This window comes from Sminthopsis crassicaudata, chromosome 1, assembly GCF_048593235.1.
Source record: "Sminthopsis crassicaudata isolate SCR6 chromosome 1, ASM4859323v1, whole genome shotgun sequence".
In the NCBI taxonomy this organism is placed as follows: Eukaryota; Metazoa; Chordata; class Mammalia; order Dasyuromorphia; family Dasyuridae; genus Sminthopsis; species Sminthopsis crassicaudata.
Window position 1 is genome coordinate 334708579 of NC_133617.1, and position 14103 is coordinate 334722681.

The 14103-nt window shown below is 37.0% G+C and overlaps 1 protein-coding gene across 1 annotated transcript in view; it reads right to left on the minus strand.

Moving 5' to 3' along the window:
* Positions 1–13113, minus strand: part of MARCHF6 (membrane associated ring-CH-type finger 6) — a 72978-nt gene extending 59865 nt beyond the window's left edge. Inside the window, 3 exon segments of the mRNA XM_074279126.1 lie at positions 12793–12826; positions 12828–12965; positions 12967–13113. Coding sequence (XP_074135227.1) covers positions 12793–12826; positions 12828–12965; positions 12967–13098 — 304 coding nt within the window. The 5' untranslated portion in view covers positions 13099–13113.
* Positions 13114–14103: the final 990 nt, after the last annotated feature.

The window sequence follows — 14103 nt, forward strand, 5'->3', positions numbered from 1 at the left end:
AGCTTCTCTGGCTCTTTTCAAGTCTCAAATAAAAATTCCCCTTCCACAAGAAGCCTTTTTTGATTTCCCTTAAGGCTATTGCCTTCTGAGATTACCTCTAATTTATTCTTACAATTATCCTTATCCCTATAATGGACCCTTCTTTGTGACTTCAGTGCTTAGCACATAGCAGACACTTAATAAATTCCAGGTAACTAATGGACTGACTCCAAATTTATCACCATTCCACTACACCACAATCCTGACATTTTTTTAAAGACATTTTATCAATAATGACAAAAGTTTTTGCTACAATAAACCAATAAGAATAAAGACAAAACTGTCTTACCAAACTGAAGACTATTTAATAATAATATTTTAATTCAAATATAATCCCAAATATCAACCAAAACAAACCAAAGTTTAACTAGATCTGAGAAGTAGCAATAGAGTGAAATCAATTTTGTCCCTTGGGGCAGTTGCCTAGGCTTTGTTATAAATGCAACTGTCTTCATGTTGCATCATTCACAAAAAAAAAAGTTAGAGCTCTATAGAAAAGTTCTTTACCTAACCATGTAAAAGCTTCATTCATGTTTTTTACATGTAGAAATCAATGAATCCTATGTTGTTATGCACTTTAACACTACACCTAGAATACTTAGCTCCAAGAGTTTATTTCAGGATAAAATGTGACAGATGTACTTTGCAAAATTTGAAGTGTTATGTACAATTATGATGATTCAAGCTTCATATCTCTTCACTTAGTTACAATCCTACTTCAGAGCTTATCACTTCTATCCTAGACTACCTCAAAACCTTTTAATTTATCTATCTCCCCACTCCAATCTATCCTCCATTCAGTTATCAAAGAGATTTTTCTAAAGTGAAGGACTGATCATGCCATTCCCTATTCAAATAAACTCCAGTGGCTCATTACCTCCATGATCAAATATAAAGCTTAGTTTGGCACTTAAAATTCCTTTCAATCTGGACTTTTCTATCATTCCAAACTTCTTACACTTAACTCCCCTTTCCTCTCCCTACCCCACCCCCCACTATGCTCCAACACTACTGGCCTACATTCTGCTATGTACCAGACACTCCCATTTCCTGCCTTTGTGCCTATGCATGGGCAATAATGTGTAGAATTCTAGCCCTCCATACTTCCTTCTGGTTTTCCTTACCTTCCTTCAAGACTCACTTCAAATCCCATCTTCTGAAGGAATTCTTTCCTAGCCCATTATCTCTACCACCACTCAGCTACTAGTGCCTCCCCAAGATAACTTTCAATCTAATATGTATACAACTATTTTGAATTTACTTAGATATTTTATTAAGTGCCTCTTCCATTAGCACATAAACTCCTAAAGAACAGGGCACACTTTTACCTTACCTTACCTTACATTACTTATCACAGTGACTGGCAAATAGCTAAGCATTGATAAGTGTTTCCCAATTGACCAAGAGAAACCATGGCATAATGACAAAAAAAGGCAGCCTCATTCAGAAGATCTGAATTCAAGTCTCATACATATTAGGTTAAATGTGGAACCTAGGGCAAATAATTTCTCAATGCCTCCAGACAATTCTCTAAAACTATAAATCAGGAAGGCCTGGGTTTGTATTGTACCTCAGATATTGTATGACTCTTGGCACATCATTTAACCTTTCTGGGCATCAGTTTTCTCACATGTATATTAAAGGATTTGGACTCAATGACCTTTTAAAATCCCTTTCAGGTCTAGATCTATAATATCATGATCCCATTACACTTTAAGTGGAGAATGGTTGCTAATCTGCTTTAGTAGCTGGAGGGCCTCATAAGAGAGCTTCTTATGGTTACTTTAGAGAGTTTTTTTTTTGGGGGGGAAGACTAAAATTCATCTAGAAGAACAGTCAAGAGTCGAAAGAGAAATAATGGGGGGAAAAAAAAAAAAACAAGAAGGAAGGAGACCTAGCAGTATCAGATGTCAAAATGCACTATAGAGTGCATAACAATTTGTACAGATGATAACTATATAAATATGTATACATATATTGGCTTTGACACTTATTTCAACATATTCAACATGTATTGGACTACCTGGAAGGTTAGGGGAGGGAGTGGGGCGAAGGAGGAGTAAATTTGGAACAAAAGGTTTTGCAAGAGTCAATACTGAAAAAATTACCCATATGCTTTGTAAATATAAAAAAAAAAAATTAACCCCCCCAATTTGTACAGATTTAAAAAGAGAGGTTCATCAGTAGAATAACATACAGAAGAAAACAAATCTACCAGCTTTGTGTCTGATAAACCCAGACTTTACTGGAATAAGGGTTCACTAGTCAACAAAAACTGGAAAGTAATCTAGCAGATTTTAAATTAAAATCAGATTTTTATACTACGTTACATTAAGCTATAACTACATACATACTCTAGATATAAAAAGTCATGTTGTATGCAAATGATAAACATAAGGAAGAAAATTGTTCTCTTAGCCATAATTCTGAAAGGAATCTAGAATTAAACTAGGGATATCTTTATACAGACAAAATCCATGCAATTAATATTATAAAGGAAATAGTTAACTGAGGAAAAAAAATCTTCAAGGCAAGTTTTGTGATAAAGGTCTAATAGTCAAGGTCTACAAGGAACTGATTTATATATACAGAATAATAAGAAGTTCCCCTACCAGATATAGTCAAAAGATATGAAAAGAGAGTTTTCAAAGAAAGAAAGAACATCAGACAAGTACCAAAAAAAAAAAAAAAAAAAAAAAAACTGCTCCAAGGAACTATTGTTTTCCTTCAGTACTCAAAGAGGATCAAAATGGCATCATGATGTCAAGGTCAGTGTATAAGGTGTATCCAACATGAGTTCAGAAAGTTCTACCACAGGTTGGGCACAGGTTTGGAATGGAGATTTCTCTAAATTTGAGTATTTCACATTTCTTTCTTTCTTTTTTTTTTTTGCTCAGGCAATTGGGGTTAAGTTATTTGCCCAGGTAGGACAAGTTAAGTGTCTGAGACCAGATTTTAACTCAGGTCCTCCTGACTCCAAGGCTAGTTAGTACTGTGTCCACTGTGCCACCTAGCTACCCCCTCACACTTTTTTTGAGATACTACAAATTCTGCCTAGCTTACAGAACACAGCAACTTCTTTGATGTGGGTATGCCATGTTGGATAGTATTGACTCATGTATCACAATCAATATCAAAGTTCTTCAGAGAGACTTTCAGAATGTCCGACTATTACTTCTGCCCTCTATGTGAACACTAGTCTTGCATGACTTCTCCATAAAATAGTCTGTTAGACAAATATATGTTAGGCATTAAAGTAACATGACCAATTCATCACAGCTGAACTCTCTATAACAATGTATGAACGCCTGGCAGTTCTCAGGAAACAACCTTTTCTTTCAAAGTGAATTTCAGAATCTTCCTAAGGTAATTCAAATAGAAGTGGTTCAACTTCCTGGCATGGCGCTGGTAGACTTTCATAGGTATACAATAATAAGGTCTGTAGACTTTCATTTTGGTAGGCAGTCTAACACCTCTTCTCTTCCATACTTTCTTTAGGGACTTCCCAAATGCAAATCTAACTCTGGCAATACATTCATCAACCTCGTCATCGATATGTACATCCAGGAAACTATACTGCCACAGCAAGTGAACTTATCTACAACATTCAAAATTTCTCCATTTATTATAACTGATGGTTTCCTGTATGGATGGTACAGTGCTGGCTATAGAGAATCATTCTTCTTAGTGTTGATTCCATTCCAGCAGAGATCTACAAATCAGAAGATCCAGTGCTCATACAAAAGCTGACAGAAATCTTCCAGATTATATAACAAGCTGAAGTTATCCCTCAGGAGATCAAGGATGTCTCCATTGTCCATCTCTATAAAAGAAAAGGAAACAGGTTGTCCTGTGACAATCACAAGAGTGATTGTGACTCTCTTAATCATTGCCAGCAAGATTTTTGCCCGAGTCCTTCTCAATTGATGATCGTCTACATGAGAGCTAGTGTGGCTTCACAAAGGACTAAGGAATGATTCATATGGTGTTTGATGCCCTATAATTTCGGAAGAAATGGCAAAAGCAGAACAGAGATTTGTATACAAAGTTAGTTGAGCTAACCAAAGACTACTATCAGTCACAAGGGCATACAAAAAATCATGGCAAAATTTGTTTTTTCATCAGTATTGTATACCAGTTACACGATGGCATGTTTGCATGGGTTCTAGATAATGAACAAAGCTTTCACACTTTCTCAATGGAATGAAGCAGGGCTATGTGCTTGCTCCCATATTCTTAGCATGATATTTTCAGCTATTTCAGATGTCTTCAATGAAGACAAAAACAGAATGAAGGCCAGCTATAGCACTGACACTAAATTATTTAACTTGGAAAGACTGCAAGCCAAGAGTCCAAGTCATTAATAATTAAAAAAATTAAAATAATTCTGAGACTCCACTCATATTCTTCAAACTGGCAAAGATAACCCCTACCCACCAAAAGGAAAAGTTACAATTGGTGGAGAGGCTGTGGAAAGAAAGACATTTCTGGTGGCACTGTGAGTTGATCCAGACATTCTGGGAAACAATTTGGAATTATATACAAAAAGTTTCTGAACTGTGGTTATATACCCTGCGATCCACTGATAAAACTACCAGGTTTATACCCAAAGAAAAAGAAAAAATACTCATTCTTTAAAAAAAAAAAAAAAATTGTAATTATTCTTTTTGTAACAGAAAAGAGCTGAAAATAAAAGAGGCAACCATGAATAGCAGAAAAATAGCTGAACAAATTATGGCATATGAATATAATGAACTATTATTGTACCACAAGAAATGTGGAAAAGGAGTTTCAAAAACATATATGAACTGTTGAAGGAAGTGAGGAGAACCAGCACAATTCAAACAGTAACAATACTGTAAAGAAAAATAGCTTTGAAAACTAAGATTAATGTAATGACCAATCATGACTTCAGAAGATGATGAAACATGCTACTTACTTATTAGAATAATGAATGTAATATACATTTTTAGATATGAAAAAAGTGTAGATTTGTTTTGCAGATAACAAGAAAAATATTCAACAATGATCTGATAATATCTATCAAGAAAAGATTAAAACAAGGAGACAAATATTCAAAGAGGATCCAATATAAGTATGAAGGTTATCCTTTACAGAATACAAGTAAAAGTGTTAAGGTCTCTCTTTTAGGGTTAGGGTAGCATGATGCTAATTTAATCAGTCCCCAAAATGTTAGTTCACACATTTGTGTGTGTGATCTGCAGTGAGATCGATCTACAAACACTCAAGAAGAGATACTGATATAGGGAAAAAAAAAACCAAATATATGAAGAATAACTATTTTTGACAGCATAGCATGAAGCTAGAAAAGAAGATCATTGCATCTGCTACACTGAGTTAGTCAATCAAAATCTGACTTGGGAAAGACACTTCAAACAATGAATAGCAGCTAAGGAATAAAATGGAGAAAGAAAGAAATTGTATTTGAATAATTTTCAGAGCTTTCAGTAATCTCTAAGTATACCCTTCACAAACATTCATCATTTTGTTATTAACTTTTTTCTGGTAATGCTATATAGCCTTAAACACAGAACATCACATCATCCAAGCATCAGTATTTCCAGAGTCACAAAGATTACTGAAACAACACATGGCAGATATAAACAGGCTATAACATATTACCAAAAAAGACTTATTTACAAAGTATTATAAAAGATTAAACAGGAAATACAATCACATTAAACTACTAGGTAGATAAAAGATGCCAAAACTCCCTTCTCCAACTCATTTCCTCATCCCCATTCATTTTTTTTTTTAGTCCAACTCTTCCTAGTTCTCATCCTAAATGATCTTCCTCAAACCCTTCCTATTTGTTAAACTATCCTTTGTTTTTCAGACTTCTTCCTTTCAAATTCTTTCAGTCTTCCATTAGGCAAAAACTGGTTCCACCCCACCAAAATTCTGTATACTTGACCACTCTTATTTCCTCTAGTACCAGAATGACCTTCATACAATAGTGTTAAAAGGAATAAACATACCCTTGTTCCTCATTTCTATTTCAAGACCCATGGTTACTGCTTCTACAATTTTTGACCCTTTTATTATTTAGAATTTTGTCCACATAGTGAAGGATCCCAAATCTAAAGAGCTGAAGATCTATGATTGTAAAGAGATTAAATTTGTTCTATTTAGCCTTAGAAGCTAGTTATGGAAGTCATAAAGTGGACAGCTTTGGTTTGATATCAGGAAAAAATTCCTAACAATTAGGGCTGTCAAAAGTAGAATGGGCTGCCTCAAGAGGTAATCAACAGCAGTGGATAGAGCACCAGCCCTGAAGTCAGGACAACCTGAGTTCAAATCTGGTCTCAGACACTTAACACTTCCTAGCAGTGTGACCCTGAACAAGTTATTTAGCCCCAATTGGGGGGGGGGGAAGGGGGGAAAGATAGTCAACAGGTAAACATTTTTAAGTATCTACTATGTGCCAGGCACTATTCTAAGCACTAATGATACAAATTAGAAAAAAAAAAATAGTCCCTACCCTAAAGAAATTTACAATTTAACCTGGGAATATAGCACAAAAGCAAACTAAAAGAAAGATGAGAAGATAAAAAAATCAGCACCCTGGAGAAGTCAATCAAGCAAAATCTCAAAGGAATGCAGCAGGCAGGTGAGAAATGAAAAGATGTCTAAGTCATTTAATTTCTTAAATAGAGGTGTCAACCTGAACTTTAATGAGCAGTCAATACAAGAAAAATGGTAATCTTTAACTGGTGCAATTAAAGTTGCTGTTTGGGGTTCCACATAGCAAGTGGGTACCAAGCAGGGAGCTAAGAATATGTTTTATATATAGCTGAGAGTACAGCTAGCACGCCAATGAATAGGGTTATGTATCTCAAGAGTTTTACTAGATTAAGCTGTTTGGAATAATTAACAAAAAAAAAAAAAAAAAAAACACAAAAAAAGCCAGGTAATCTTGGGAGAGGAGAGTTTGGGAGACTTGCAAAACAATCAAGAAACGGGAAGGACAATGTCTAGTCAGCTCCAGATAGTTCACTGGCTCAGGAATAGAGACTAGGACAGCTCCAGTTAGTTTTTAATCAATTGTATTGTTTAGAGTTTCTGGTTCCAATCTAAAATCAGAAACAGGTACAAAGATGAAGCAGAGTATCAAGGCTGATTTAGCTCTTACAAAATAATGAAGTTATTTCAATAATTTCTGGGAAACAGAAAAATCAGTGGAAGCCTCAACTCCTAAAGTGATGCAGCCATGTGAGAAATGAGGAAATAAATTCTCCCTCTGGAAGTCTTCAAAAAAGAAGCTGGAAACATACTTATTGGTTATGTTATAGTAGGGGATTCCTTTAGGATATACCTTATACTAGAGGGTCACCAACATTCCTTGCAATTCTCAAATCGTATGATTCAAATAGATCTCATGCTGGATATATAAAGAAAGGCAAAAACATGTCCAGCCTCAAAACCATCACATTTTAATCAGGGATATAAAACACACATATGTACATAAAAATTATATATAACATGAATGATGGTAATCTGATAGAAGGCACTAGCTACTACATTTTATTCCTTTCTCTGATGCAGAGAAGGTTGAAGGTAAACAAACTAGAAAAGCTGTAAGAGGGGAGTATATGACAGCTATAAAAAGCAGACAAAAAGACTTAATCTAGAGATATAGCAAAGAAATAAACAACTCTATACCATTCAATAGCTCCTGATACCAATGCTATATTATGAAGCAACATAACAAAATAAATGATGCTCACAGTAACTTGTCATCAAATATACACACACACATATATATACATAAACAATATATATGTTCTTCACTCATTCTTATAAGTATTTTAACTAGTCTATTCTCTTCTCCCATGCTTCAATGGATCTGTGATTTCATTCTTGTGGGTACTGTCTCCAAAGGATCAGATTGTGGCACATCCATGGCTTATCATCCTATGTGATTCTTAGCTGTACGTATTAAACATGTTAATATGCTTCCAAAATAGCAAGTGTTTTTCAGGAGTGGAAGTAAAACTTTCAGTTGAAGGCTCTTCCAACTAGGTCATTCTACTCATATCCTACATAATGCATTAAGAATTTTCTTTCAGAATTCTTGACTTTTTCACTGATACAAAAAGCAAGAACTGTTCACTATTTCTCTCTCACTCTCATTAACTGACTAGTCAAATTCTTCTAATCACATACCTCTCCCTGAGGAGAGATCCTTTTTATAGTTCTCAAACAACTAAACAGTAATATTGACATAAAATATATACTGCAGCTTACTTATGCCTAACATAGGCCTTTAAGTGATACTCAACTTTAGTTCTTAAGACATCAGTATTCATGATTTATATAATATCACCTGAAACATTTTTTTTTCCCTCCAGGGAGAAGTTTGGGGTCATTAAAAGCACTGTAGAATTTCCCAAAAGCAAACTAGTCCACTATCCTCCTCCTATCCTGGGAATAGGTCACTGTCAAGTTTGCATTATTTGTCCAAGATACATATATGCTGATGACCTTGAAATAGGTTATCCATCATTCAAATGTTTATCATAGTCTAGAAAAGTAAGCATTTTTCATCCACTTGATTTTTCCTGTACAAATATGCTGGGATGCAATGTTCTGAGGCTTTAGTACAATCATGCCAGTTTCTTCTAAGATGTCACTGTTTACAGGAAATCTGTCTTCCGGGAGCCAGACTCTACACTGGACATCCTCTTTGGTAATGGTAAAACTTTTAATGAATATATCTTGCTTTAAGCTTTTTAATTAGTGACAAAGAACTGGATACTAAAGGGGTATCCATTAGTAAGAGAACAGATGACCAAATTATATGAATGGAACAGAGAGGAGTTAAGTGGACAGAACTAGAAGACCAATTTATACAATAACAAAAACATTGTGTGTAGACAAACATCTTTGAAGGATTTAAGAACTCTGATCAATGCACTCCGATTCCATTATACTCAAGATGTAAAATACATATATAAAAAACAATCTACCAAAAAACAAAAAAAAAAAAAACAAAAAAAAAAAAACCCAAACTCAAAGGTTTTCTTTTACTTTTAAATTAAACATAAAAAAGTATTCTATCAGAAGCAAAGCTAATGTCACCTGTTTAATACCAATGCATACTTACTCTATAGCAGTCAACAAGAAATATACTTAAATGTTACAGAGCCCATGTAATATACTAAAATAAAAGATGTGTCTAATCATCTCTACAATGTGGATACTAAAATTTGTGATATTATCTCACATAATTGATAAGATTCAAATGAGATAAAATATATACATGTAAACTGTTTTGTAAACTTTAGGCACTATATAAATGGCAACTATTATCATTACTATATTTTATATAGTGCTTCTTGTGCACAATTATTTTGGGATTATAAACTTCATCTTATTACATCTACTATGAGCCACCCACTAACTTTTTCATAAAGAAATTTATGATCTCAATTCACCAAAAATTAAAAGTATTTTGATTCAATGTCCTCCAACATCACTAGAAATAACTTTTAAAGTTTTCAAATGAAATTCAATTATTTACTATGACACTGAAACATAAGGTCTACTCCAGTTTTTTACTGATTAAAATGTTTTTAAGTTGTACCTGAAATGAATCCTGTTGCTTTCACAAACAGCTGTCCTGGGCTAAATGCTTTCCAAAGGACAGACTTTTTTTGGGACTGTGTTATTCTGTCTGACTTCACACCAAGGGAGCTAGCTGATAGAAGGTTTCTGTCTTCAGATGTATGTCATTCGCCAGTAGGCTATAATAAAATCCTGGGAGGAAGGAATGGCCAACAAATCACAGGACCTGTCTGGGGAAGATTGTGAGGGGAATGAGTATTCCATTCATTCTTCATTCTATTTTGATGTTATGTTTTACTCTGAAGGATGAGGTTGCCTTTATCATTGCCAACACAACACTTTTTTGCTTTCTCTAATTTTCTGCTAATGGGAAGAGAATAAAACTCTACAGCTTTTTTGTCTTGAAATAAGTAAAGTCTCACACTTCCTATCCAGCTGGAAAGGCATGGAAGTAAATCAGCCTCGTTCAAAGAGATTCATCATCTCCAGACTGGCTACTACTAGGAAATGACATATTTTTCAGTTATAGTAGCTTATTTCATGAGTCTAAGACATAACCAGAATTCCACATTCATCTATGAAAGAAGTACTCATTTGTATTAATGAAATAATATGTTTTGGTATACTACCCCAAAATTAAATGCCTGCATTAAGTTCTAATCTCCTGACTCTGACAGACTTCTTTTCTACCTTGCCACGCTTCCTGCCAATTTTCAGAAAACAAAAAACCCAGTATACAATAAAATATTTTAACACAAAAATTATACTGAAAATAATATAACCTCTTTACTGGCCCAGAAGACTTCAAAATGCTGCAGGGCAGAAGATTCACCATCATGAATTAGTAGAGATGTAGATCACACACCCCACAACTGTCATTTCCTAGACATGGCATTAAGGCAGTTCATTTCACCTCTCCTGAGTCTTTTGTATATCCTTATCTAAAAAATAAAGGGCTGAACAAAATCTCTAAAGTCCCATTTAGTACTCACATTGTGTGAATCTCTTAGAAACTATTGAGAAAGTTCTGGCCAAAAGACTACTATATACAAATTTACCCAATAGATCAGAATAAAAGAGCAAATTCAATCTTTCCAAATTTTCAGATTAGAAGTTGAGTTCAGAAATGTCTAGTTGAGAGAAAACCTGAATTTCAGAAATTTCTGACAAAAGACAGCCATTCTGAACTCTGAGTGGTTTCCTTTACTGGAGTGGGTATTCAAGAACATATTAAGAATTTTTGGGGAAAGGGTGAGGCAAATACCTATTAATGACATAAAGACGTCTCAAAAATGAAATAATTTATCAAAATCATCTAACAAAGAAAACAATCATTTCAGTCTTAACTATTAGGATATAAAAACACTTCAGAAAATATCAGAAATAAATTCTATAAAATTAAATCTACTATACTAAAAACTGGAAACTTAGAATATTTTTTAATTGCCCCTTTTGCCTAATCATAACAGTTATAACTTTGGTTAGATATCCAACTTGTTTTATATAAATTCTGAAACTATGCAATTTATCATATATCATTGAATTAAATAATATTTACTTCATTATGTATAAATCCAAATTTTTTTGGGAAAATTAAAACATATAGCAATTCTCTGAATTCAAAATATGGAAATTCACTGACACTTATTTAACACTTTCTTTACAATAACCCACTGAGTGAAGCACAGCACGAATTAAATCCCCAAACAAAGAGATGAGAAAACTGAATTGGTTAAATGACTTGTCCATGGTACACAATTAATAGTAGTGGAATCAAGATTTCCTCAACCCAAGATCATAACTCTGGCTCAAGGCTCTCTCTCCCCACTTACACCACAAGTCCTTTCACAATCCCCTTTGTAATTTACTATACTATTAAGCATATAATGCATTACTAAGCGACTGGAAAAGTTTTTTTTTTTTTTTTAATAAGCATAAACTTAATTCACTATATATAATCAGATTATTAACTATAAACACATCACCATGTATATTTTTATATCAAGCTCCAGTAACACAGGGATGGATGTGAAACTACACTGCAAACAAGATATATTTATGAATGAAGTTGCAACTCTCCTACCAATAACCTTTTTTTTTTTTTTTAACCTTTCTTTGCTGACTTAGTAAACAAACTTTCAAACACAAGTTGGCAAAAAGGACCTGGTTTTTAATCAGGCCAGTTCACTCTACTGCAGTGACAAAGGCAATGTTACTTGTTTTCCAGGTCAACAAAGAAATTTATCGACATTTTTTCAAGGGGGAAGGGATTAAGAAGCAACACAATTCTGGAGAGAAGGAAGAGAGAGGAAAAAAAAGGAAATCAAGGAAGGCTTCAAGGAAATCCCCCATCCCTCCGTTTTCGAGGAGGGGGCTGCATTTTGCAGGTCGAAGCCCCCTTCTCTTTCTGGGGCGCTGGTGACTGCCAGACAAGTTGGGAAGGAGGAAAGGGAGAAAGAGTCGGCTTCTACAGCCTACCTCAGTACTGGACAAAGTGGGAAAAAGAGCGCTAGAGATGCCCTATGGGGAAAACCTTTAACCCCAAAACAAACACTACCTTTCACCTCTCCTCCTCCCCTTCCTCTCCGCAGAGAGGTAAGGCAAACTGAAGTTAATCACCTTCGACGCGGCTGCCCCCTGCCCTCCAGTCCAGCGATCCGGTCACCTCGCCCCGAGACGGCCTGACCCATCCGCAGGTCAGTCTGGGTGGGAACGATTCCAACCTTGCTCCCTTCTCGCAGTGGAAATCCGGCCTGGACACCCCTCCCCCCACCCCTCCACTGCTCTCTACCACCCCCACCACCCCCATTCACAGCATCCCACTCGCGAGCCAGGGGCGCGCGCCACCCGCGGGAAGCCGGAAAAGGGGGACAAGGTGCCTGCAGCCGCGACTCCCGCCCTCCACGCGTGTGCCAGGGCAGCAGAGGAGGAGGAGGAGGCGCCTCCGGGCGGCCCCGGGGTTCCCAGGTCGCCTGCTCCCGTGCCCGGGAAACTGATCCCTCGCCCATCATTTCCCCCTTCAAGGAAGCCCAGGGGATAGCAACGAGAGACCCGGGGACAGCGGTGACTGAGGGAGATTGTCACAGCCCGGGGGCGGGGAGACGAGGGGGGAGCGAGGGTGCGGGTGTCACGGGGGCGGACGGGGAGGAGGCGACAGCGCGTTACCTTCTTCGGCGGTGTCCATCTTGTCTGGGGGGGGGGCGGCGGTGACGCAGCCGCGGATGCTCCCGACACTGGAGCCTTCCGGGCGGAGGCGGGGGGAGGGGAAAGAGGAGGGAAGGGGGAGGGCGAGGAAGGGGAGAGCTAGGTGGAGCCGTGCGTGAGGGGTAGTGAGGCGGGGGAAAGAGGTGGAGAGATAGAAAGTGAGAGAGGGAGGAAGAAAGTGAGAAGGTAAGGGGGAGGGGTGGGGGATGTGGAGGGGGGGAGTAGGCCCAGGCATACAGTGGAGACCGGAAGGAACTTGAACGCCATCAACGACGGGATTAGCGTCACGTCCGGCTGGGGCAGCTCCGTGCCCTCCGACTCCTGGATGGGGGGGGGAGGGCGGGGGTGAAATTGTGGAGGCTGTAAGTTTCCTTCCTGCTGGGAAGGTGGGAAGGTGCGTTAACCTAGTGACCGTGAAGCGTGAGCCTGGGCTGGCGAGCTGCTAGTGCAGGAAAGTTTATTTTCAGACACGGACTTTCCCTTTCATTTGGCATGACTGTTACACGGAAAGGCGTCCATGAGGGACTGGCAGGGGAGGAGGATCTGAGTGGAAAATGTCAAAAATGCAACCAAAAAAAAAAAAAAAAAAGCATCAACACATTTTAAAAATACACAAAGTTGAATTTTTTAAGAGACAAATTGGGCAATTTTGTCACGAACTTGTCATCATTTTTAATACTTTTTAAAGCGTTTGCAGTTTTATATACAATCCTTTTTATTCTTTGTTGAAATGTTTATGATGGTTATTAAATTCGCAATACAAAAAAAAAAAAAAGGGGTTTTTTTAAAGGAAAAAAAACCTGAATAAATGAAGTTGCTGAACTTGAGACAAACGTAGCGAAGAGGAAGGGTGGAAGTACGCGGATGAACTTGTTACCCTGGAAGGCTGATAAGACCAGAGTGGCCACTTAGAGTGGGAGTGTGCAGAGGCTGGGGCAGGATCTCAGCTGACTTCCCCGACCTTCACCAAAGTCTGTTATTTAACCAGCGAAACCAGTTTAATGCAGACTACTATAAAGAGCTGTAAAGAATTGAAGGATTCCAAAATATGGACCTATTTGTGATAGGTCAGCCCTGCTTAAAATTTGTCCCAAATATTTAGAGCTATCGCACTATCAGATTAAAAAAAAATAAAAGATTGTCTGTAGAAATAACTTAAATTATATATTCTAATGTAATTTACTGTAATTACGGGAGAACCCCAGGAAGCCTTTGAAAATCAAAAATCAATTTTAATAAAATTCGAGGAAAGGATGACATTGCTTAACCGTC